This window comes from Thunnus thynnus, chromosome 2 (assembly GCF_963924715.1).
Source record: "Thunnus thynnus chromosome 2, fThuThy2.1, whole genome shotgun sequence".
In the NCBI taxonomy this organism is placed as follows: domain Eukaryota; kingdom Metazoa; phylum Chordata; class Actinopteri; order Scombriformes; family Scombridae; genus Thunnus; species Thunnus thynnus.
This window is the reverse complement of record NC_089518.1, coordinates 7,702,462-7,729,918: the sequence shown is the minus strand read 5'-3', so window position 1 is coordinate 7,729,918 and position 27,457 is coordinate 7,702,462. Positions and strand designations below refer to the sequence as shown.

The following is a 27,457-nucleotide window of genomic DNA, read 5'->3' as shown; positions in this document are numbered from 1 at the left end:
CGCATGCATCGATACTCCTGTGACGGCTCAGGTATTAAACCTGAATCCGCTGACTCATCAGCAGTGACAAAGGGCTCCTTTCTCTATCGTAAAAAAAAAAAAAAAAGAAAAAATGAAAAAACCTTTATAGCCTAGTCCTCAGCCCTGGCAGCAAGCATGCGGTGAGGCTAAATAAAATCATCTCTAGGAAAAAGAGAAGTTATAACCCGTCCTTTCCCCCCAGGAGTCTATAGTGCTGGTAAAGGTGGGGGTGTGTAAGGTGTATTGTCCGGGCCACATTCGGTTAACAACCCCATTAACTGGCTCACAAAGCAACCCCGGGGCAACGATAACATCAATCCTGGCTTTAGAGGCCATTACGCCTCAGCCCGAGATATACGCGCTGTGCTGGAAAAGTGAGGTGAGACGGCAGCGGCGGCGCAGTAGCTAGAAGGGTGGTAAGGTGTCACCGCCCGTTTGTCAAGCCCAACCCTCTGTCCGGCCAGCAACCCCAGCCTGACCACACACACACACACACACACATACACACACACACACACACACAGCGACAACACTTCAACAAGCCCCCCTGGGCTGCTTGGCAGGTGAAGACTGAGGCCGTTTATCTGCTTTAGTCAGGCCTTCATACTCCACACACACACACACACACACACACACACACACACATACACACACACACCAACAAATACATTAACTCCATATTTATATCTTCTAAACTATGCAAAGACACACACTGTAAACACCATAGAAACAGAGATATATGCACTAACACACATGCATAAATACGTGCAAACACACAACCCGTCACAAACACATTCAAACATCACGTGCACACACACACTATACACACCCATCATACACACAAACATCGCCTCATTGTGTACACATGCGAACATGCAATACCAATACAAACAGTACAAATAACAAATTATACACATACCCAGATGGCCGATCTACACACATAACGCACACTGACTCATGCAAACACGTACCCCTCATGACAATATATACACACAGATGAATACGTACCACCTACGACCACACACACACACACACACACACACACACACACACACACACGATATGTATAAAAGCGAGAGCTTTGTCTGCTTGCTGCTCACCGATGATAACATTCACACTCTACAGATGCAGGAATGAAAGGTCAATGATTTTTTTTTCTCTTTCCTTCTGCTCCATGGGTAACTATTGAACAACGTGGTTCTATACAGAAACATGTTTGTGCGCAACTCAAAGTGCTTAATAGCCAGATTCCTCCAAGGGAGGCTTAACTGCCTCAATTAAAATCACATAAAGGAGAACGTGTGAGTCCTAATAGCATAAACACGTCTCCTCTTATAGAACAAACAAGGATAAAGAGTTCCCCCCTGATAGAGCCAGGTGGATGCTGATTTCCTCTCACACTCCCAGGTTGGAGGCAGTAATCACTATTAGGAAAGTGCCAAAAGAGGCGGCACCGATGAGTGACGGCTCCCCCCGCCGTCCTGGACATATGGGTGGGAGGAGACTGGTTTACACCCAGCACCCAGGGGATCAGTCAGCTCTCCCAGCGGGCGCCTGGCTGAGCATCTCCCAGATTTGGTGAGACAGGGAGGCTTTCATGGCAACAGCGCGAGGAAGCGCTGAGGGCTTCTCCACAATAGGAAATAGGACAGAGTTTACTTCAGGGGACGGAGCTGAGAAAAACCCACCTACACTCAGTTGTACTAATCTTCTGGGGCTGACATGAATCTTAATCATGTGAAATTCTTGCTTTGCATTACAGTGAAAAGCATCAAAAAGAGTTTTGTGAGATTAGGATATTAAGGATTCATTCACTTTTACCTTGCATGTGTTGATCAGAAACTGAAGCGTTTTATGTAACACATAATCAGTGTCCTTGTTCTGATTAAGCTGTTTCCATGTATAACAGAAGAAAGTTGTATTAAAGTTGTACTAATATTTCCTCAGTCTAATGATTACATTCACTGCTGAACCAATGAAGACACCCAAAACTGCAGCTCTATGAAGCCTTCTAGTGTCTTTAAGAGCATTGTTTCTGTTTTCCAGCTCAGTCACAGTACTCACATCAACACTGTATGCTACCTGCTAGCCACTAGCTGGTGAACACAGCTATGTACTTTCTCTCAGAAGGTGGTGAAGACCAAAGCAAAGCTCGGGAGGGAAGGAAGAAGTAGACAGCAGATAGCGGGAGACATACACAGTTAGCGAGCTACAGCTCAAAGTCACACCAATAACTGTGGAGAATCACTAGAGATGAAAAATAGTGCAACATCACCTCTGCTGCTGTTAGCTTATTAAGGTGGGAAGTGTCAATGTTTGCAAAAATGAGAAGTATTTCTCTTTAGCAAGCATTGTATTAAATAGCAATCCTACCATTTGACCCAACTATGTATGCAACTACCACATATTAGCTTGTAACTGTAAGCATGGAGGCCAGAATCACAGAGTCTGTGATAAGGATCTTTTCCTCCATATATAAAGAAAAAACATGGCCTAGCAATAGATCTTTGTTTAGCAGTATTTTGTAACCTGCTGAGGTTCATGCACGTTCTGGCCAACGGTGCAGCCGAGGCCTGTACCCGTGAGATCTGCACTACTTTTATTAGAAAGGACGTGAAGTTTGTTTTCATTTACATAAAATTAAAATGTGTCAACTCTACCTCTCACCTTTCTCATATTGCAGGTCTATCCCATGTTACCTGGTATCCAACAATGTCTTGAGAAGCGAATCACAACTACCACAGCTTGAGGCTGAAGCCAATGCAAGTATCACTGCGACGCACCAACAGCCGCTAAACGCTGGCTTCAAAGAGTCCCTGACGAGTCATTATGGTCTCAATCACTAAATTCAGACCCTCTAATAAGCGCTGGTGATCATTTTGGAAATGATTGCTCCGTTAATAAAATCTGAAGGCTTTGATGTCTGCCATGTGGGTGTTGATTGACAGTTGGCTCACCTGCTGCTCTCCTCTGCTCCAGGACTCACAATGAGTCGCACTATTGTTGCACTATTTCAGTAAGTTTAATTGTACTTGATTATGATACCTGCCCTGTTAGCATGATTAAGCTACAGTAGCTAATGTTAGCCCAGATGTGCAGCGCTTGGTGTTAGCTTGGGTCCAAGGTAGCGGGTGTGTTTCCAGAGCACTCTTTATTCAGAAGGTCCTGGCTCCAAATGGAAAAGATGGCACCGACTATAAGCTGCAACTCTGGGCTTCAAACTGGATCCAAAGCAAACCAGCATGTGACGTCACACCTTGCTACATCCAGCTTTATAAACAGGATATGGTTTACTGTAATATTCAACCAGTATGACCGGGTTTTGCCAGCGGATACCAGTAACTGTGGAGTGACCCTGAAGAATTCTGTACATTTTTTTTTTAGCAGATTTCATTCTTGTGATCACCATGGGGACACTTGAACTCCCAGATGAATGCCAGACTAATGAAATTCTTTAGCTGCAGCTCCTTATGGCAGGGTGAGGCAGATTCCATTACAGGCTTTACAGACTGACACCCCAAACACTGTTGAGTCAAATCCTAATCCCATATTGGTCTAAGCCTTGGTAATATTCTTTTCATACTGTATAGCTCCCTTCATATTTCTCTCACCCTCATGTCTCAGATATATATCAGAGGAGTTATTAGTAGAGTAGAAGGCATGACGGGCTAAAAATCAGACAACTGTACCAACTTATCCAAGCTTCAATAGAGGGATTCACTTGCCTAATAACGTGTCCAAACAGCCCTCTGATGAAGTGTCTTGTATCATACGCATCATAAATACTCTAAATGTGACTTCAATGAAAGCAGTCGTCACAGTTTTTATCCCCAAACATCAGAAAAGAAACAAGCAGGAAATCGTTTGAAATCTGCTGTTCTTCAGAAAGAGCTCCTGTTTGCCTTATTATGCAGACTTATTATTATGCAGACTTAAAACATAAAAGATGTGAACTTAATAATATTCAAATGCAGCAGCACCAGTTAATGACTAAATACATATAGCGGAGACCGTATTAATGTGTTACGGGATCCCTTTCAACCCCCATTATACACGGCAGCTTTATGATTTCCTTTGACACTTAGAAACCAACCTGTACTCAAACAGTATGCTGTAACCAAAGGTACCATATAAGATCAAATATAGGCGTATAACTAGATTTTAGGCCATCTATAAGACCATGATATTAGGTATTACTGAAGGACTGTACTGTACTTTAGTGGTACAAATTTCCACAACAAATCTTCAATTAATCAAATTATGTACAACCAATTGACCAATTAACTAGCAGGACGGATATACCGGCTGACTTTAGCTTATCTCATGTCAGCTGATAAGTACCTTAAGTAAAGGAATTGCAGTACAGACTGTTTTTCTCTAAAATATCAATATCAGTATGGGCTTTATAATTCCAGTATCAGTCAGGCTGTAGTTGACCCCTGGGGGCCTGGGGCATCTAGATGGCTTGTAATACAGCCTTTCTGGGAGCACTGGTGGACATCTGACAGATATTTCATTATGTTAGACGTCAGCTGAGTTTTTGTCATTATTTAGTGGACAATGCATTTCCATCACAATTTAAATAACATCTTCTTAGATATGAAACTTTCAGCTTCAAGCCTGCATAAAACCTTTTTCTGGAAATTGTATCTAATTTCCCCATTGCCGGTCAGCTTTTATACTTCAATACTTAGTTAGCATGAAAATAGGTGGATGGAATCTTTTTAATGAGAAGAAGAAATTTACTTGTGACGCCATCAGAATATTCTCATAATTGCATTGAGCTGCATTGGGTATTGCCAGCCAAGCAGCCCCTGAGAATAAAGGAAGTTATCTTGATTATTATTTCTGTTTCTGCATCTGAGTCTTCTCACTACTTTTTAAAGCTGAGGTAATGTGTCTAAGTGACCTGGTGAGAACTCTATCACTAAGAAAGAGTACGATTAAATCGTATTCCCTGGTGTCTGCAGGAAAGTGTTGAAATTCAGGTTAATGTGCCATGATTGGCCAGAACAGACCAGTCACATCTTAAAGGAAAAATCCACCCTGCTGTTATATATCATCAGTCTGTGGTACTGTTGAGTGCATTCCAGAGATATTTTGTGCTAAAATGTCTTTGATGCCCCCATTGACCCTTAAACTTACCTTATCTACTTCTACTTCACTTCTCCATCTCCCAGAATGCCTTTCAACAACAAGTGTGAGCTTTTGCCTTCGGTCTCAGAAGGGTTTGTGAGCAAATAAATGTATTGTAGCTCACACTCACGACCACTTTGTGAACACTTGGGTGTGTCTGCAGACAGGCAGGCCCTTGCTCAAAATGCCAATTGCCTCGTGGCTGTATTGTATTCTGGTCCAGTGAGGCCACTGTGGGTGGAGGGAAAGGTATCTCTTTTTCTCTATGATGGATTTCTGCCTGTATGATTGTTGATCTTTGGTCCAAAATATCGAGAAAGGAGACATTGGGAGAATCACGAGCAAAATTTACAAGTTGGATGTGTCCTTTTAATCTCTAATGACATTCAGCCAAATGTCACATTCAAATGAACTTGCTGAAATTTCATCTGCAAACAGCTGCTGACAATGTTTTATAGTCTTTTGATTTGAAGATGGGACTGGAATAATCTATAAAAACATCCAATCAATATCCATGCACGCTCATTGCTGGATTGCCTGTGTTCAGATGTCGTACAGTACACGGTGCAGATATACAGAGTCCTCCCCGAGCGTCTGCTGCCAGGGAACTCAAGGGCATTGTCAGCTTTATCAGCGCCTAGTGATTCATCAGGCTAGTTGGTAAATAAGAGATGCTATCAGGTGCTCCTGGTGGCATTGAGGGCCCGTGTCCTAATCAATAACATTCCAATTCTTCACTGATCTCCTCCTCTGATTAGCCGGACTAATCCAATACACAATGTTGCTGTCTATTACTGAGTCAGGACAAAGCCTTCCCGCTAAGACCGCCCTTATCTGTGGTTTTGCATTTACCAGTGAGGCGGGCCTATGCCAGGGGCTGCAGCGAGGACATCCTCACGCTCCTCTAATTGCTAATCCACTCGGGCCAGTTGATAGCGAGGAGATTTCACCTGGCCTGGCAGTGCCACAGGCAGTTAAGTGCGGTGATTGTAGCGAGAGGTAACCGCTCGGTGCACAGAGACGGTAAGTTGAGGTAAAATAGCTTGTAATTTTTCAACTCCCCTCAATGGGACTGAGATATAGTGGAGTGTCACGGATAATGAAGCAAGTTAAGAAAAGGAGGGGTGGGGGGTGCTGTCAGTCAGTAACGAGCAGCGATGGCAACAGGCACTTACTGACGTGGGAATGCTGATGAACAAGCCAGGGCTAATTTAAGTTAATGAATATGAAATATGCATCAAATTTCCCTTTCAAAATGATCTGCAATGTGCATAACTGATGGAAGAGGAAATGAATCTGCATTAGCTAGTCAGCGTTAAATATCTAGAGGCTGATTAGACGATGGATGTGGTTCTTAAATGATCACGTTACACATATTAGTCCATAGACCCCGAATTATACAGTCCACAGTCTAGGTAGGGAAGATAACTATTAGTGTTTTTAAGGACCACCTCATTTAGATCATCTCTGTGAATTAAACTGGAATCAGATTAAAGCCTCTACATGAACTTTCACTAATGTGTGATTTGGTGTCCCTAGTGGTCACATTAAAAAAGACACTCAAAGACAGCAGCACACACCATTAACTCGTTAACCCGTTAACCCATAAACCCATTAACCCATTAACCCATTAACCCGATCCAAGAACAAGACATTAAAACAACATAGACAGCACCACTTCTCACCAGGACTGCAAACAAAACTTTGTGACATCAGAATAACTTGAAAGATGCAATAATCACATTGAAAAAAAAAAAGCTCCACAAAGGGCTTTAAATTATTCAAAATCATAATCCCACTCTGATTTTTATGCCTCCACAGTCGTATATAGTTACCCCCCCCCCCCCCTCCCTCCAACCTCAAGGACCTTTTGGAATCCTACTTTATAGACCCTCTAAACTAGAGCCATTATTGTGAACCAGTGTTTTCAAGCATCATATATAATAATATGGACAATGGGGGCGGCTGTGGCTCAGGAGGTGGAGTGGGTTGTCCACTAATTGGAAAATTGGTGGTTCAATTCCCAGCTCCTCCACTCCACATGTCAAAGTGTCCTTGGGCAAGATACTGAACACCAAACTGCTCCTGATGGCTGCGCCATTGATCTAAAAAATCTAAAATACAAAAACAAACTACACACAGGAGCTTTAAGCCCCCCTGCACTCAAAAATGTTTTTCTTCTTGTTCCTACAGTTGAATGTTTAAGCTTCACTGTGCAGAATGATGTATGTGCAGAGTTTCATCTGCTGAAGATGGAAAGTTTCTCTGCGCTCACTGAAAATTGATTTGCGCCTACGAGAATGATTTGTGATCACAACTGGTTTTGAGGTCAATCGTGGTCCAATATTCAACTAGTGTGATGTGGAAACTTGAAACCTCCAGTGCACAAACACTGAGAATGGACTTTGAAGTGAAGTAGGAGACATCTTGTGTCCAACTTCTGAGATGAAATATATTTACATATTTATTCCTTCTGGAATTTTTAATGTGGAAGGAGGAATAGATGCCATTTTAAGGATTTTAGTGTCGTAACTTTACTTTATACATTACTGTTATAAGCAGAGTATTTGTATATGTCTTCAAACATGTGTAGAGATGATCTTTAAATTATTCATTAGGTTTTTTTTTGTCCTCTGAAGCCATCTCATGGACCTCCCTGAATCCTACTTTATGTCATAACTAATTGTACCATCAATTTACATGTATCCGTTATATCAGCAGAACAGCTGTTCATTAGAAAAAACACTGAAGGTGATTTTGCTATGTTGTTCTCACATGCATCGAGTCAACAGGTGTCCCTGAAACTATTTCACTGTGTGTAACAGACCTTAACAATCTGATTTTCTGTGGCTCGAGGCTGCTTATATATCGTAATTGAAAACAAAATGCTGAATTTATTGTTTGCTCAGGATGCAAAGCACTGTAAGCGCTCAGTAATTTCAGTATTAGTCATGCGCCCTTAGGTTGCACACTTTCACCAACAACATATAAATATCTACCCATTATGTGGTTTTAAAGCTACAAAATACATCTTCATAGTGTTGGTCCCTCCTCCCTCCCCTCCGCTGCTCAGGTTTACGCCCCAGCTCCTGTCACTCATCTTAAAACAGCATCCAGCCCGAGGTGAAGGTATGCCTGTGGTCATTTAAAAAGAAAAGTCTCACCCTTGGGCGAGCTTCTGTTTCACCATGTAGTTTTCTAAAGAGGCATGGTATCGGGCTTTTCTATTCTGCTCATACTCTAACCTCAGTGAATATCTGTTACTATAGTATTCTGTGTTTAATCATGTGATAACATCTATCGGCATGACGATGATTATTTGGAACATTTGACACTCAGTTTTTGTCCCATTCTACTGGCTGTATTTACTAATAATAATGTCATTAAAGCACCTTCATCATCTAACAACAGACCTTTTTTCATGGCCGGGAAAAGCTCAGGTGTAATAATATTAACAACGGCTCTGTTCCATTAGGTGTTACAGTAGCAGTATGCAAAATACATGGCCTTGGGGAACTGGTATACCTACCTAAATGGAATGCAGCAATTATTAATGTTATGAATTAGACAAGACACAGTAAAATGTCTACTGTGACTGTAGACTGTTGCATTTGTAATTATTCTGAAACTTTTGAAGCTACATGCTTCCTTCCTGAGTTTCATGTGGTGCTATAGAGTCAATGTATGGACTGTCCACTGGGAAACATGTTTACTGTACTATGTTGAGAGAGAAGTTTAATTACAGCACTTAAACAAAGAGCCACAAGGGCATCACAGCAGGATCTAAAAAACAAAGGATCAGGTTTGAGGTTGAATACTGGAGAGGAACTGTGACACATCGCAGCTGTCAAATAAACTGCTGGCCGATGCAACTTATTAATACTCAGAACGAGCAGTTTATTAACTTTACAACACTATAGCATGAGCTTCCTCACTCACTGTGCATCACAGCGTAGCTCTCAGATTGGTTACACGGTGTGTCCGTCTACTTCTATTAACCAATAGCTTGACATCTCCCCCTCAGATGATCCTCCCTCTGGATCACAGGGTTACAAACAAACTAGAACTCTTTACTCTAGACTTGTGACATACTGATCATTAATGTGTTAAGGCATCATACATATCATAAACATCACATTTTCTAACTTAAACTGACAGTTTTCCCTGGATAAACAATAACATTTCTAATTCCTCCTAACTTTTCATTATATTTAGAACAATGCATATTAGAGTTTCCACTTTACCTCTTTAGCAGGATATTACATTACGCTTACATATCCAGTCTTACCACAAGTTTACACACTCTACCAAACCTCATCACTTCTCTAACCTTCTCATGTGTTTCTATTAAGTCCATTACTCTCACTCTGTCTCTGATGCTGTGTTACCATTCCTATTGGCTCTGTGCTCACTTTTATAGTCTCTGTGTTCACTGTTGCTGCTGCTGGTGGCAGATGTTGTAGATGTCGCCTCTTCCTTCTCAGCTCTCCTCCCCTCAGTGAGTCTGCTTGGTGTTAGCGCTGAGTTCAGCTCTCCTGGATGACAGATGCTGGTCCTTTCCATGTCTCGTCCTCGTCCAACTTAACGGAGCTCGATCTCCCAGTTGTAACAGTGACAAGTCCTTTACTCCATGTCTCCTGTTGAAGTAAAATGCCTGTTGTAGCTTCACCTCTGCATCTCTGCATCTGATTAGGGCTTTAGCAGGCCACTGAGGGACCAGACTCCTTCTGAATGAAGGGAGAGCTGGGTAAGTCAGAATCTGACTCTAGTAGAGGTCACTGGTGTTGCTCTGTAGAACATTAATGCTAATAGTGGGTCTTGGTGTCTAAGGATGCATTTGATCAGCACACTCCGCATGTCTGTTAACCTGAGGGTTGAGGACTGGATGTGACATGGACAATGTCACACTGTCTGCAAGTCTTTCCAGGTCTCATTTATGTATTGTGGACCGTTATCATGGGCTATCTGGTCAGGAATGCCAAATATACAAATGTGGATTGCAGTAATTTAACAACCTGGTCTGTTGTGGTAGTAATAGTCTGATATCACACATGTAGTGCTTGTCTTTATACTGACATATGTCCGGGCTGTCTTCTGCCACGGTTGTTCAGGCAGAGGTGTGGGTTGTAGTGGCTCTCTGTGCTGTGTATGCTTGTTTTTCTGGCAGATACTGTGTTTAATATCAGCGGATATTTTAGGCCACCGCACAGTTTCCTTTGCACATTCTCTACATTTTGACAGGCTTTGATGTCCATTGTGTATGCGCTCCAGTATTTTCTTGTCTCATTGACTGTGGAATTATAATGCGACAGCCTCGTGTGATAAGGCCCTCACATGTTGACAATGAATCTTTCACTGTGAAGTAGTCTTTTGCACTGTTTGTGATGCTACTCACTTGTTCAGGATATCAATCATTGATCAGATTCTGTACACTCTGTAGCTGTGTAGCAGACCTTATCATGTCCAGTTTGTGCTGTGATATTGGCCAAGTGTGGGTGACCGCATTAATGTGACAGGCAGTGATCGTCTCTGTCCGTTACAGGGCTATGTGACATCGCACTGGTACACTATCCAAATCCTGAAGCTAATCATCTGTGATTCTATCTCCTTTTATCTTCTTACCTCTTTTAATCACTGTATTTTTTATTATTTATTGTATTTCTTTTTTCTCCTTTCTTTTAATATTTTCAAATATCTTTTTTTTGTTTGTACCTCTTTCTGTAAAGCACTTTGAGCTGCATTTTATGTTATGAAAGCTACTATATGAATTAAGTTTATTGTACTATTATATTATATATAAGTCAGAGTCTGTCCATGCCTACCAGTTATTCACAGGCCCATACTCCTACTAAACATTCCTTCTCAATGAGCACGTACCTGGTTTAAGCATAGTTGGCAGTTGATATCTTTCTCTCTTTTGATTTTCTCATTTAGATTTTGAAGTCCTACACAGATTCTCACTGGGCATGTTGGCTTCATGACCAGCACCACAGGTGCACACCAGTCTGCAGGTTGTGTGACTCTCTCTATCATGCCCTGCAACTCAGAGTGGACTTTAGGAAGAAGTGGTGGAAGTCTTCTAGCTGTATGTACAGCCTACGGTACAGCTCCCTCTCTTAAGTGGATCTTGACAAGGTCTGTTTTAAGTGTCCCCTGATGTCCTGCTGCTGCTGCACTAACCTGCCTCCTCTCTACTACTGTCTCTCTCCCTGATAGGTTGCTGACTGTAGGCCCTCTTGCTATGTGCATGTTAAAGAAGGGCTTCCTCTGTTTATGAAGTGTACTAGCACTGAACTGTCCCACAATGTTTAGTGTCCTTCCCAGGCTGTCTAAGGGTCCACTAAGTGCTCTGAATGTCTTCAGGTTCATTATGGTAACATCAGCTCCAGTATCGATTCTAAACCTAATAGGAGTGTGTCCTACGTTTATTTGTTCTGTCAAATGCTCAACACTGCCCTGATATACTTTACTTACTGCTCCAAGATGTCTTTACTATAACTGACTTCTCTTTCTGACTTTCTAATGCTGGGCACCTGGCCGGGCTTGGGCTCGCTCCAGTCCGTCTCTTCTCTCTTTAGCAGGGTATCTTCCACCTCTCTGCGATGGTTGCCGATGTGTCACCTTCTGCACGTTGCTCCTACTGGCTTATCTGCTGTGCTACATCCTCAGCACTGCAGTTTCCAAGGTGAGGTCGGACATGATCCGTAGTTGCCTAGAGAGCTCTTTGTCGCAGAAGCCGACAACCAGTCTGTCTCTGATGTGAACTCACACTTCTCACTCAGTTCATGGAGTGCTCTGATAAATGACTCAGTTATTTCCCCTGGCTTTGGCTCTCGTGGGTGAAAGCATGCTCTATTGTGTATAGTGTTTTTCTTTGGTATGAAGTGTTAAATTTAGCTAGCACCGTCTTGTAGTCGTCCTCTTTCTCGCCTCCTCCGAAGGTGAACGCCTTGAAAATATTTTCGAGCTCATAGCCCGCGGCCTAGATAAGTGTGCTAAGCTGGACCTCAACGTCTTCATTCCCCAACTTAGCAGCTGATCTCTACCATGTGAATCAAGTGGTTTATTAACTTCACCCAATACCCAATACCTTTAGAGCAGCTATTAATCACACTATCTTATGTAGCATGGAAACAGGAATACAGGAAATAGAACCATCTTCATGTAAACAACTCAGATTAATGCCTTAGTGGACCTGTTATCATTGGACATCATCAGATTATTAAGTGCATTTGCTTTGTGATTTTGTGTCTGTTTTTGCTACAAACCAGAGAGACTGACTTGTGTGTAACGTCGGTGATGTTTCAGTTGTTACAGCCGTTGTGCGTGTCCGAAACCTGCTAAAATATCATATAAAAAACGTTGATACAGTGAGTCTTTAAAGCTGCACAAATCTATCATTTTATATTGACGATGGCTTAATTGACTATGTGTAATGTGGAAGGCGTTGCTCATAGTGAGGAACCCACAGACTCTGCTATTACAATCAGCTCTACAAAGCTTGGTACGGCTTCCATTGGGCAAAAGTTGCGGATAGTACCTGGTACTGTTTTTGGTCTTACCTCCGTTGAGGTTCTAACACGGGTGAACACAGTGGAACATTTATGGCAGATATTCCCTCGAGGAGACCAAAACAAGCTTAAATATAGTGTAACAGTTGCACAAGAGAAGAGTCACAAAGTCAGCAAACTGACTCCTTGATGCCAGTTACACAGTAATGTCTATCTAAAGTTTGCTAACATTAGCTAGCATAAACTACTGGTCATACCAGGCTAAGTATGACAGTTCAGCAACATCCCTGAATGTATTTAATCCAGAGAGGATGTGTTTTATTGTTCATGATTTCAACATTTGCAAGAGGAAGATTGTGTTACTTGTTTTAAAAAGTTACATAGTTTTGACATAGTGTAAAGTTTACTCGTTCTACTTTATCGGTGTTTTAACGCAGCCGTTGTAGTGTTTAGGAAGAGCAGGTTCTTGATACAGTTTGTCACTCTTATAGCTTTCCTCCTGCTGGATGCTGGATGTCGAAGTGGCATGTGAAGTGAGTTGGCGAATACCATCAAGTGAACTTTCTCTTGTACTTTTCCTCTGCACACAGAACAGCAAACAATTTAAGTTCCAAACTTAATTTTGCCATTATCAAGCTCACAACAATGTCACAGCACAGCAATCACACTATAATGAACTTCCAGAAGCAATTAAAGCCTCTTTCCTGTGGAGGGACCTTCATGAATACAAGAAAGACGGCTTTCTCACAGCCTCTAATCACAGAGCATTCAAGCCGAGGTGTCACATTGGCTTTGTTGTTTGCCAGAAATCCCTTCAGGAGGCCTCAGTCAGGTCCTCTAATCAACACACTTCCACCTGACAAAAACTAATGGTGCTTAATTGGTATGGCACGCCACTGCTTCCTTCACACTTCAAATCATAACTTCCACCAGAAATTCATTCAGTTTTAAGTATTAGCTGAACATGTACTGGATGTTGGAACAGTATTCACACAGTATTAAAGGTTTCCAACTGGTCTAGCCTGAGGGTCCATATATCTCCTTAGCGATTGAGCCACGGTCCAAACATACAATTACGTAATGTTGACTTTGATTTCTGAACATGAAAACAAAAATCAACAGAGTGCAACTGGGGCCTAAACCCACTGAAAAAGAAATAGCAAAAGGAAGTGCAACTACAGCTCATAAATCATCATTAAAAGCATCGCAACAGTGTTTAGAACTGAATTGGGTTTACTGAGGCTTCTAAAAACCCTTTAATTTGCACAGCATAACATTTAATATGCCTAATAAGAGGAACAACAGGTCAATAAAGTTGGTGCTTTTCTCAGACAAACAGAGGGAAAGTCATGTTCAAGCAATGCTGGCTTGTTATGGAAGGTCTCTACTAATACAGTAAAAAAAAGTTTAAAGGGGTACTCAAGTGATTTAGTACTGCACTTACAAAAAAATTGTCAAAATTAAAGCAGCAGAGGCAGAGAGATGTCTGGACTTTAAGTTCCAAAAACACTGGATCCAACATTTACCATGATGCTACTGGAAAGTGTCTTTTATTAGACTTCCTTCCTCCTAAATGCCCACATGTCTAGTTTTTAATAGGGGTGTAATGGTACACAGAATTCACGGTTTGGTATGTACCTCAGTTCTGGGGTACAATTTTGGTACAGCAGAAAAAAGAAAGGTAGAAAATGATGTTTTAGTCCTTTATTTTGGCTCAGTGGCCAAAACTATTACTGAAAGTTTAGTTGTGCTGCAGTGGAAACTATTGCTGAAACAGTGAAGTTGGGAAAACAACCTTTCAGTTTCTTGCACGGAGTCAGGACACCTGCTGACAGATGGTTTATGCTGATTTCTGGTCTAACTGTATATAAAATAGTTGAAACTAGCTCCACCTCCAGCAGCTACAACATTAACATGCTGCTCTAACACTGATGTATTAATAAGGTGTTGATTTTATCACAGCAGAGATCGCTTCATTCATAATTATGTTAATGATGATGATTATTTTCTGATGATCAAACTCATTTTTTACAGCTTTTCTAAAAGTTTCTGATGACCATAAAAAGGAATGTCTTTGTTGTTTTATAGCTGAGGGTTATTTATAGCCTGCTGATGCACAATTAATAATGAGACGAGGTTCGTAAACGTTTCATTTGAATACGTGATATTCCCATAACATTAGCTATTATAAAGGAGCCTCCCTATCAAAATAAAAGGAAGAGAGAAGGAATGAAGAACCTCAATATTTTCAAGGGACATTTCACTTGCAAATTGTTTTAACTCGACTCGCCATGAGCCCTGTACAGTATACTTATACCTACAATCATCTTTGGATACTATCTGGAGACCATCAGCAAATAAACAAATCAGTCAGTATTCTGTGAAGTGTGTTCTTTCATTTGGTAGAGGCGTTTCTTCAACAAAGGGTTAGATATGTTGGCTTTTAGTGTGCTTCTCCATGCATCTTGACATAGACGTATAGTTTCCTTGATGGGGAGACACTACGGAGACACCGGCACATATTTTAATAACAGTGCTGCACTTGGTCAGTGTTATGGGTCTGACAGTAGTGACACTACAGAGTAAACAGGGTAACCAGGCTACCTTGGCTAAGCCGGCTAGCATACATCCATTAACATGCTAAAGCTAAGTGGTGAGCTGCCAAAACGTTCTGGGTGGAGTAAGTGGATTATTAAACTATTCTGACAGTGATTGTTTGGGTCACGGAGAGTATTCTTCACACAACCGCATGTTTGTACCATGACGGTTCAGAAGTTCTTAATGGAGGTTTCCTGTTAAAAATTAAAGCCCAAACCAAGAAAACCTTGATCACAAGGGTAATTTTTTAAACTTGGACATTATACAACTGCTTTCACATGCTGAGTAGGACTCCTCGTGATGAGTAAACTGAACTTCATGTGGAAAATTTTATAAAGAATTTTGTTTTCCTAAAGAAACCGGAAAAACTTAATCGGCTTCTTACCATGAAGGACGACAGTTGTGGGGTTCAAACCACACCCAAACAGTTCTGGCGAGTGTATTCAGTTTTTAAACAGTTAAACTAACTTTATTATTGCCTTTTTAGGGATGAGTATTAATGTACTGACATGAGATCAGAAACAATGTTTTCAGGGGCTTTAAACCAGAGGGATGCACTTGGACAAAAAACCATTGATACCATGACTTTAGAGTCTGACCAAAATGTACTTTTGACTTGCAAACCAGTAGCAATTAAATGCATCAGTGTCATTATGTTATTACATTTTAATTCCAAATCAAAGGTATTCAGTTTAATGAAACTCTCCATTTTCCACCCACACTAAGCTCTTTAAGGCAAGGTGACCCCGTTAACATTACTCAGTGGTAATGAACTCTAAGGTTTCTGCCCTTGAATTAATTTAAAAATGTTATTTAACAACTGAATAATCAAATGTGCCATAAATGTGCATTTTTACTACCAATATTCTATTTAGCTTTGGAACGATTGGTGTCTTTGAATATTCGTTCTATACATTCGGTGAGTGACGACTCATGTGAAACTAACTGAAATTGTGCTGATGTGGCACAGTACACCCCTTCATCTAGCACTGCAAGCAGCTTAGAATAAGCGCATACTGCACATATTACTTGACCCAGCTATGATTACTGAAGCTGCTCTGCCTTTGTTGGCTTTTAGGCTTAAACCATCTGAGGCCACACTGATATTCTTATTGAAGGTCAGTCTAAGTGGCCATGGTCAGGACCTGAAACCATCTACATGCAGTCAAGTGCTACATTAACATACAAAAAAGGATCTTCTCTGAATCTTCACTGTGAGAACAAAAACTTTGGAAAGTATTTAAAGGCCTCAGGCTTTAATTCTGTATTTGATTCAAAGATACGAGTTGCTAAATGACACATCTTATTGCATTTTGCTGCTAAATCAAAATCTAATTTCTCACCTTGTTAGTGAAAGTCTGTGTTAACAGTGAAAACAATGTCTGCACTCTAATTAAAACTTCTCACCAGAGAAAACTGTTTCCTCAGTGTCTTCAAGTGAGAAATTTACATAAGATATAGACATCCCTGCAACTTAACTACTATATTTTCCATCAGTAGCATTTTTTTTAAATTCAACAATTATTGATGAATTGTACAACACGTAGTTCCGACCAAGCAATCTGATTGGTCAACTAGACATTTAGAACGTGCTCAAATCAGCATGATAGCGCACCTAGCCGTGCTCAAATGAAAAAAGCCTCATCACTAAAAATATTACTCCGCCATTCATTAGAACCATAGACCGTGACGTCGTGCTGACAACAACAGTCACTTCCTGGTGGACGACTGGTGGTTGATTGAATTGCGGAGATATGTGAACTTGGCTAACTTGTTTTTTTCTGTAACGTTTGAAGATATGTAGTTAAACACTGTGGTCTGACTTATCTGACATTTCTCCTGGCTCCTGGGGGGGGGGGGGGGGGGGGGGGTGCAGGGTCTTTCTTTTATGTTTGTGAAACTGGATTGAACTGAACTGATTAGGGGTTGTGGGGAAAACAAAACAGATTGAACTCTGAGACTGTGAGACGAGTTACATACGCACACAGTCACACACATACAAAACTCGTACCCTTCCTCACTCTTCATCGTTACCTGGCACCCCCATACACAGCAAAACTTAGCCATTTTCCCTTCAGATGAGAGTATATCTCAACTTCCACTCCAGCATCCTCCATGAGCCGCAAACTTGGTGCGCAGCTTTGGTCAGCTGGTCCGCAAACTTTACATTTTTAAGCTAGTTAGCTTATTTTTAAGCTAGTTAGCTGGAGTAGTAAGCTAGTTAGCTTAAAAATGTCAAAGTTTGCGGACAAAGTAGCTAAATCTGTCCATAGAAAAAAAATTTTTTTTCAGTGGATATCTTAGTTACAACGAGATTGAGCTAGCAAAGCAGTTTTGTGTTCATATGTGAGGTATTTATTCAGTTCGGGAAATGCTGCAATCTCCAGAAAGCGTTAGCTAAAGTTAGCTAGCTGAGTCAGCAGGGACTGGAAATCGTCTCTGTTGCTAGGTCGTTACTAAGGGTCGGTCTACTTGCTGGAGTAGTAAACTAGGTTTCATTACATAGGATTCTACTGACGTGAGTGATTGTTTTCCAGGTATTAGTCATACCCCATGTATTTCCATGGAAACGGCGATAACACAAGCAAAAAGTTTTTTTTATTTTTAGAGCTAACTGCCTCACAATATGACTAAATTTTGTTTATATGTTTTATTTTGTTGGTTAATGTTGTATAATCACAATATTACACTCGAGGGTGTGCTTTACCTTATTGTTAGCACTTCAGTGATGCTTACGGAACTCGGCGCAAACGCAAAAGTAATGACAAATGTCCATCGCAAGTTCTGAAACCCAGCTGACATCTTCAAATTTGTCTGACCAGCTGTCAAAAAAACTAAATGTATTGTATTTCATTTCTTTCTTTTTTTTTAAGGGACAATTTTTAAACTTAAAATGGTGTATAGCAATATATTTTAGCATATGAAAACATGACTGTACTGTATGCATCATAAAGCTGACAAAATTGTCATAGTAATAAATAAATCTTATCAGTGTGTTCCTAAACAGTGTACATGAGCATACTCCAAGACAAAGCTCCACCACACTGTACAAGCTGTATGAGACCAAGTGAATATTCATCTGGTTTTGACTCTGGCGTGTTTTGCAGTCTGCTGTGTTCCTCTGGCACTGCTGACGTTTCCTGTGACTGTGCGTGTGACAGACTGATTTCCAAATGTACCATAGTTACCCTTTCCTTTTCACGTCTGTATATCTACACTCTAAGTCAAAGAATAATCACACATTTTCAAACTGAGTAATCAAACCTTCACCTCAACTCACGCTGTCTAGTATGAATCATCACTTGTTTTAATCTTTTCAATAATGCCACTTCTTAAAGGGATAAGTTCATATTTTTTGAAGTGGGGTTGTATGAGCTACTTATCCACAGTCGGTTTATTACCAGCAGTAGATTTCGGTCGGCAGGCTCCCAGTTTGGAGAAGCAAGGAAGCTGAGCAATGTACTGCTGTGGACGGGGCCAGCAGCAAAATGTATTTTAGCCACCTAAATAAAGGCCTACATAAAAAATCAATATCAGTTTAATGTATCCAATATTTACAATATTTTTACCGCTTTAGTTTGCTGTCAGACGGCCTTTTCCTTTGGCTCAACTGAAGAACTTTCATATTCCTACTTACTGTCAGAAAGTGCTACTGTAGCATCATACGTTGCATGGCATGCGTAGGAATATGGAAATTCTACAGAACTGTTGCTTATTTAGTTATGATTACTTATTCTTATAGAAAAACATGTTAGATCAGAAATCAAGTTTTCAGGGCTTTTAAACCAGACAGGTGCACTATTCTTTTCCTGAACTTTGACTTTTGAGCATTTAGTAATGAACATATGATAAATCCTTCAGATTTGAATCCACATTTTCAGGGACTTTCAGAGAGGCTGCAGAGAGAAGCTGACTGTATCATTTCCTTCCTACTGGCTCCATAACCTTAAAAGAAATGTTTGTTTTAAAGGCTCTGTTGGTCACTTCAGTTTCTGGAAAATAAAATACCCAACTGAATGTACTCCATTTTATAAATGCTATGCTATCTTCAGGTTGTGTTTCCATTTTCCAAAGGACAGGTTTATGTTACATGTAACCCAAAGGTTATTCCAGCCAGTGAAATAACTGGCTGCAATAAGGTCATAAAGCTTTATCTCACCGGTATTGAGGTCCTTATACTCCTGGGAGATGTGCTCATTCTGGTGCACCCACTCCCCGTTGCATTTGAAGAAGATCTGTAAGGCAGGTGCAGCTCGACAACGCAGTTTAATGGGGTTGCTCTTGACAATGTAGGCGTCCTCTGGCTCCTGGATGAAGTGCGGCAGGGTGCCCTGCACCGAGGGTAGCGCGTCAGGCTGAGCATCCCCTGTGGCACCTGCAAAACAACATCATCACTCTAAATGTCTCTTTTAGGGAAATCAATATTGTAACGACACATCAGAACAATAGCTAGTTTGACAGAAACAATAGAAAGCCAAATCCTTTTGAGTTGGATACACAGTTTAGCAAGGAGAAAGACTCAAGTGCATTTTGTTCTACTAACAACAGTAGAACAGCGACTGCTTGCAAATTTAACATGATTGCTCAGTGGACAATGTTTTGAATTCCCCATCCATCAAAAGCTAACTTATTGTAGAAAGGCAAAGTATACACAAACAATTCTTCCTCCATTCTAGCAAAACTGTTCTCTGAGCAATTTGCAGATGAATGAAATCAGAGTGGACCAAGTGGGGAGGAATTAGGAGGGAACTGATTACCCATGTGGCCGTGGAGTCTGAATGCATCTTATCTCAGCTGCAAGGCCCGGATTTCAGTCCACACAAAAACAGCCTGCCGCCAATGTGCCACCATCTTTAACGACAACTCACAGCAGGTTAGCCCCCCCCTCCGTTCAGTCTTGCGAGCACCCGGCCCAGTTCACGACTAACGTTTGTCGTGGCAGCTCATCGATCGAAGCACAGTTTTGGAAACACCGATATGAGAGATTGTGAGAGTGTGACTTTGTATGAGGCATTTTCTTTTAGTTTGAAGGTAGGTCTTGGTCTCACATGGCATCCTGTGCTATTTGCTCTGGGTAAAGCACAGAGAGCTCGGCGGGCCACCACAGAAAGGTACAGGATGTTTGTGCTCTTGCCATCCCCGGGATCCTTCTCAGAATTATACCTCAGTCCCATCAAGGCAGCTCCAGCTAAGCTATTCAGTGTCGTAAAAGCCCATGAAAGCTATTATGCCTGACCATCAAATCCAATTCTGTCCCCTGAAATCGAATCGGCCCTCTCACCACCTCTCTCAATCAATGTTGTCCTTGTTAAATGGGTAAATGAATGGATGCAGGTGTAAAGAGAGGCCACACATAAAACAAAGCGGCAGGGAGGACGCTGAATGAACAGGAATAATATGCTGACATTACCTACTGCAGGACAGCTAGATGTCTTTATCATATTGCTACTGCACACACTTCCTTTAGCTATTCAAATCACTGCCTTTATGCTCAACACTTCCTGGAATAATGAACAAAAGCAGTGCTGCAACAAAAGTTTTCAGATAAAATCCTCCATTATGTGCTCATTTACATGACATTTTAATGCATAAACATTTGTTATGTGCTGTTTGTGTTTTTTGTTGACACAATTGACCATAAAGATACCACAATAATAACACCACTTCTCTTCAGAGTCATGACTCATTACAGTCTGATATCCATCAAGGATACATTTATATAGAAATCATAACAAAACGCAGCTCATAATCAGCATTTAGATGTTTTCTTTCATATTAAAACAATCCAATTACTGTTGTCTATACCAGTGGTTCTCAAAGTGGGGTCTGGGGACCTCTAGGGGTCCTTGAGAGGGTTCCGGGGGGCCCAGCAAAAAGGGGAATAATTCATTTCCACCTTCAAGTAACACAATGACAGTGATGTATGACTGTTTGGTCAAAGGTTTCATACACTTTCTGTAATAAAACATCTAAAAGATTATCAGATGGGGAAATGACCCAATGAGGTATCATGGATTATGGGAACTTGTATAGAGCTAAAATGTCTTGAAAGCTGAAGATATGCAGTTTACTGTCATATATGACAAAGCTGGAATCTGTGAAGTTTTGGTATTACTGCTAGAAAAACTGAAAAAAGATTCATTTTCTATCAAACAAAAAAAATTCTTTGCATCTGTAAACTTGCTGATCTGTTTGGTTAAAACAGACTCATTAGTGTTAATGAACTATTTACTGTCTGGTTACAGACAAGAGTCTTAGTGTCATGCATGTGTCACTTTATTTATGTGCTGACAGAATTATACTGTATACAGAATGCTGTTACGACCACATTAAAGTTTTTTAAATTGTATTTCTGATATTTAACATTTATTCATCATGAGAAGTATTACTCAGTCATCTGAGCTCTTTAAAGTCAGAGAAAATGTGAGAAATGGGTCAGAGTTTGTCAGAAAGAGCTTAAAAGACATTTATCAGGGAGGGAGGGTCTGACAAAAGATGCTACCCAGTTGCATCATGGGTAATGTAAGATCCAGTATTTTGGGGGCTTGACCCCTAAAATGTTGGTTATTAATTATTCAATACTACTCAAAGTATTCCGATGAGATCCTCCATTAGGTGATATTAAGTTACATATTATATTAAAGTATGAACATTCATGATTTGGAGGTAAATGACGTGGAAACGTGGCTGACAGGTGGAGCAAATCACACACAGACTAAACATACAGGCGTGACTTTGTAATGAGAAACATGAAAGAACGTTCAACACCGGCAGTTTCTCCATAATCACTGACTGACAGGCAGAAAATAGTCCTACAAACAGATGGAGATTAGATGACTTCTTGCTGCTTTAAAACGGTGGATGAAAGGGATGAAAGTGGATGATGGGTTTGGGCCAATGTATGGGGTGAAGGGGGGTGAAGGGGGGTGAAGAGGGGTGAGGGGGGTGTTGGTGGGCTGTGTATGAAATCAATTCATTACTCCTATCTGTGCAGATGTGCTTGGGTCAGTGCACACATCTGTTGTAAAACTGACTCCTGTCAGACTTTTAATTTCAACGCTGCTTCTACCAACCTGATGTTTAATACATTTACAGCCAATCACGTATTCATGTCATACATGACATTTAAAAAACAGACAGCAGTGACAAAAGAAAATGCTGTGAAGAAATTAATGTGGCGATGATTTCCTAATGTTTGAAAATCCCAGGCAGCGCTGCAATTTGAGCCGGGGTTTTGCTCTCTGAGGGAAGGCGGTCTTTCTTTGTCCTTAAACACCACATGTGGTGGCGAGCCATTACACGGACTACCACAAGCTGTGGACACAGACACTGATGTTGTCTTCATCTCAGCTCTGTGCTGTATAAATTATACATCATCTGCATCAAATAAAGTCTGTTTCTTCTTAACTTTACTTTGTTTTTTTTTCACAAGGAGCAGTTTATTGCGACACCATGCAGGTAATTATTATTCTTATCTGCAGGCCGACTGTTGGGTTTTCAAAGAATATGACTTAGTCTAACCTGGTACGACCTGGTAGGACCTGGACTTCGTCAACACATACAGGATCTGTGGGAGAGCTATTTTCAAAAGAACATCGCTGGTCCCCGTTTGTACATTGTGCCATGTCTCCTGCAAACTTTGGAGGCGTTCTCCAAAAGAGCAAAGATTTTCTTGCTGAGTGAACAAAACCAGCTCTTACATGAGGCCGTTATCATACATAACCTACTAACAGCGGATATTACGATTAACATATAAATATATAAGTAAAATGCTTATTAGTGGTGTGGATAAATAATGGCTACTATTACTATAATGCAATTTCTACAGAACAATGAGCATTAAATCTACTTTTAAACAACCCTGTGAACTGGAAGGAGGATAATTTGGGGGTTGATTACAACAGCAGCCAAGAAAATAACACTCACAGTAGCGTCTGTCTGTCTTTGTTATATCTTCAACTGAAGAGTTGAAAACTCCTTAAGAGCTTTATAACCCTTTGACATAGACAAGTAACTTTATTCATCTATTTTCAGGTCATTTCGTCTGTAATCTGCTTTAAGGTCTACATTCAATACATTTAATGCTTTCCTGTACAGTCAGAATTGGTCATTGTTATGGAATTTTCCGTCTTTAGGGGTCACAGATTGGGTCACACTGGGTCAAGCCTGGGCCTTGAGGTCACACTGTAATTCTTAAACAGGAAGGGGACATATTCTCGTCTCCTTGAGACTCCAGCTGTCTGTGATGAAACCTCTCTGATGGAGAGTAAACCAGCATGTTCCCAGACGTCGGAGGAGGCTTTGCTAGACAACACAGATGGGTGGATGAGTAGATTCTATTGACACAGTCAGACATTCAAACCAAAACTGCTGAAGTTCGATGCAACGTGACCTAAACTGACACGGGTCAAATGTAGTGAACCAATTAGACTCATTTCTCATGTTGTAGGCTGATAAAGACTCAGACCTTCAGAGGACAGAACGGAGAGAGACGAAGCATCCCAGTTGCAGATGACTTCAATGTTCACTATTTCACTTCTCCTTGATCAAGTGCTTTCAGCTTTATGACATCAAAGGCTCGTGTCCATTTTTCTCCACTGAGGTGCTGACCATCACTCAAAATATCCACAACAGTCATATTTCAAGCAACATGAAATGCAACAAGGAGAAATATGCATAAACCTGTGTGCTCACACCAAATACTGATTTCATTTAGGTCTCTGCTGTTTATTCCACTTTGTATGAAGTTAACTGATAAATAAAAACTATTCATGGCATTATTTTTGAAAAACTCCTCACTTTACTTTTAGTGCCTAAAACTTTGGCACAAAACCCCCCCCAAAAAACAAAACATATATATATATGTATATATGTATATGTTTGTGTGTGTTGATGGGTGAATGAGAGACACACTGTAAAGCGTTATAACTGCTGTCTATTCACCATTTCCTAACTACACTGTTTCCAGTTCATCAAGATAAATCTCTGGGTGGTTTAAAGGTTGGGAATTTCTCTGCTTCGGCCTTCACAGTAAGACGACCTCAACCCAGTTCATCTCAATCAATTTCCTAATCTGAAATGGAAATCAGAAAATGAAAAACAGGACTTTTTTTTAAAAAATGGTTTTGTCACTCAATTTGAAAAAAATGTATATCAAAGCATTTTCTGACATTAAATAGAATTTATAGAAAAAGATTGATTTTCCTTGATAAGGAGCCTCCTATCTAGGATTAATATTAACCCTGAGCCTTCAGTATTATTAACAACAGCTACAAGATTGACAGTTCAGCTATACGTAGGCTGTGTCCAGTCTATAAATAAACACCGTCTGCCTACAATATGTGGGCTAACTTTCTTTCTTTCTGTCTTTCTAATGGCCAGCAGTGAGCGACTCTACTGGTTGCAAATAGAAGTCTATGAGAAAATGACCCTCACTTCTTCTTGTTGACAACGTAACCATGACAAAACCCCAGATAGACCACAGTGTGTTTCAGTTCATGAAACTTAACTGTAACATTTTGGTCGCCTAAAAAAAGTCTTATTCAGTGTTTGGTTGTACTAAAAGACCATGAATCATTTAGTTTTAATGGTCTTAGGCCTATTCTTTGCTAGCAGAAATTAGCATTAGCATTATCACAGTTAACCATAGACTGTAAATGCACCGTGCTAACCAAACTAGCAGCTAGCGCTACGGCCAGCTCCACCCTCTTGGTCACTTCTGGCTCCAAAAATCAAAGATAGCCATGGTCAAATCCAAGATGGCGACGGTCATATTGCTGAACTCGAGGCTTAAAAACGGCAGTCCACAAAACAATGGGTGACCTATGACCTTTATGTCATTACCTTGTTTCAATTTGAACAAACAGTAACTCATTTTCAACAGGAAAATACTTTCCCATTCAGCCAAATAGCATTTTGACTCAACTTTTTATGAACTATGTTATGCTAAACTAGTATCCAATTTACAGCCATGTTGTCAATACACCAGCTAGTCTACAGGCTAATGGAGCAGAGAAGACTGCCTGCATGTTGCCTGTCAGGCGCTTCCAGAGTGAACGCTGAAACGCCAAAACCACTGAGCGCCATCAGTCACCGGCGTTTCTGTTGTGGTCTACAGTCGCCTTTAGTCATCTTGACAGTGGAAAATAAATGTTCATACATAGCAGCGAAGGCATCGAAGGGCAAATTTCATTGCGAGGAAATTAGGCATAACCTTCAGTGCCTTTTGATGTGCTGTAAGAACGTTAAAGATTGTCTGCTTTTGCTTCGTGGCCTCTCCATCCATTAACTACTGGAGGAGAGCGAATTCATTTTCTGATATGCATATATACTGTTACATATCAAGATAAATAGCCTACAACTGCATGGATGCAGTCAGAGTCATTGTTGCATAACCTGTCTTAACTATACTCTTATTATTTGGGTTGTAGTTTCTAACCAGTGATGTAAATAATTACACTTCAATAAGAAACTTGATACTGGTTCACTGTGTGTGTGCGTGGGGCAAGCATTAAGCTGGGGCGTGCAATGCACCCATCATAGCTAAAATAAACGACAATGAATGCTTCCATTTCACCTTTTCATAACAAAGATCATTTAAAATCGCCCTAATTTTGCATTTTGTAATAATGGAAACTGGATTTTAACTCACTATATAAAAATCCTTAATAAGGAAATAACACAAATTTCTATTTTCAAGACAAAATTAAATGTAAAATGGCTCTATTTTCTTTTTTAAAACGTTACAAACATTGATAATTAAAAAAAAGCCTCTTTTTTCACTTCCTGATTTTCGTGTCAGGATAGGAGATCGATTGGGATGAAGGTAAACAGATTCCAGCTACGAGGGATTTTGGAGCTTTACACCACAATCATCAAAACTCCCAATGAGGGAATATCTTTTGGGAGACATCATGGTCGTCCCTCCAGGTTTTCTTTTAATTTGTCATCCGTGCATATCTGTAAAAACATGAAGCCTAAAAAATGTTGACTCTACTGTGTAGTGTGTAGATTGGCCTGTGTATCACACTGTATAACAAAATCAGCTATTTTTAATTAATTTAAAAACCTTGAGTCTTGTGAATCTCTGCTATGACAAGCTTTCAAAAAAAAGTTAGATTCATATGTTAATTTATACTATTATCCTTAAGACCTTCAAACCTCAGAGGATTACTGTATATTCAGCAATCATTCTGATGGGGAATTTTCTTTTGCAAAAAATCTTTATTTTTTTGCCTTTAGTCTGTTAATTGCCGTTAATGAATGTCATGAATGCCGGTTCTGACAACGGCTCAAGAAAACAGCTTTTATTGCTTTCACAGATTCATATGGAAGCCTGCTAATAAAACTGAAATTGTTCAACCAAAGAGACAAACTGCTTCAACACAATTTAAAGCACTAACACATTTAATGGTTAGGGCATGTGATCCTCCTCCATCCAGCACCTTCCTCACCAGTGAGCATCCGTACTCTAATCAGCTAATTGCTCCTATGATGAATAAAAATAGTGCGACATTAGTGAGCCCAGACAAGCCACTTTCTGTTTTTTTCCCCTACATTGCACAGTAACTAATGATGTGCCATGTCCTTTTCTCTTAATGTTTCAACATTCAGCACACTCAAAGGTAGGAGATAATTGGAACAAGGTGACAATCTACGCTCCATAAACCTGGAGCCGTAGCGTTGGCTGCTCCACTCATGATGGATGCTCATAAATATCAGCCTTAATGAAGGAAATGACTGCAGCGCCAATAAGTCACTTATTTCCTCATTACGCTGGTTAATTTTAACACTGCCTCTAAAATGCTCCCTCACCCTATCTGCTGCCAGTCACAGGTTTCCACCTGACTTAACATGAGGCTGAGTGCAGCGGACCTGCAGCTGATAAATGCCCTTGGTATCACTCTGCATACAGGGACACAAGTGACACGGTGGTGGTGCTGTCGGCTGAGGCTGGCTGACAATGCCTTGGAGCCAGGGGACCATGTAGAACAAAAACAGATTCAAATCAACAGTCCTTTACAATCATGCCAGGGCAAGAAGGGTTGAGCTAGTACAGGCTTTAGTGATGGAGTGTGCAGCTTTCAAAGAGCAGCTTTGGACTTCTGGAATATTGACTGCTAAACCTTTTCTTTAACAAACAAGCTCTGCTAGTGGTCCCTTAAAGCTGCAATGTCCATTACATCCCACGA

At 40.6% G+C, this 27,457-nt stretch overlaps 1 protein-coding gene across 3 annotated transcripts in view; it reads right to left on the bottom strand.

Annotated features, from left to right (window-relative positions):
- Positions 1-27,457, bottom strand: part of unc5db (unc-5 netrin receptor Db) — a 185,807-nt gene that overhangs the window by 91,250 nt on the left and 67,100 nt on the right. For all 3 annotated transcript variants that reach the window (XM_067601621.1, XM_067601607.1, XM_067601612.1), the window contains exon 2: positions 19,426-19,641. In XM_067601621.1, the coding sequence (XP_067457722.1) occupies positions 19,426-19,641 (216 nt within the window). The remainder of the gene's footprint in view (positions 1-19,425; positions 19,642-27,457) is intronic.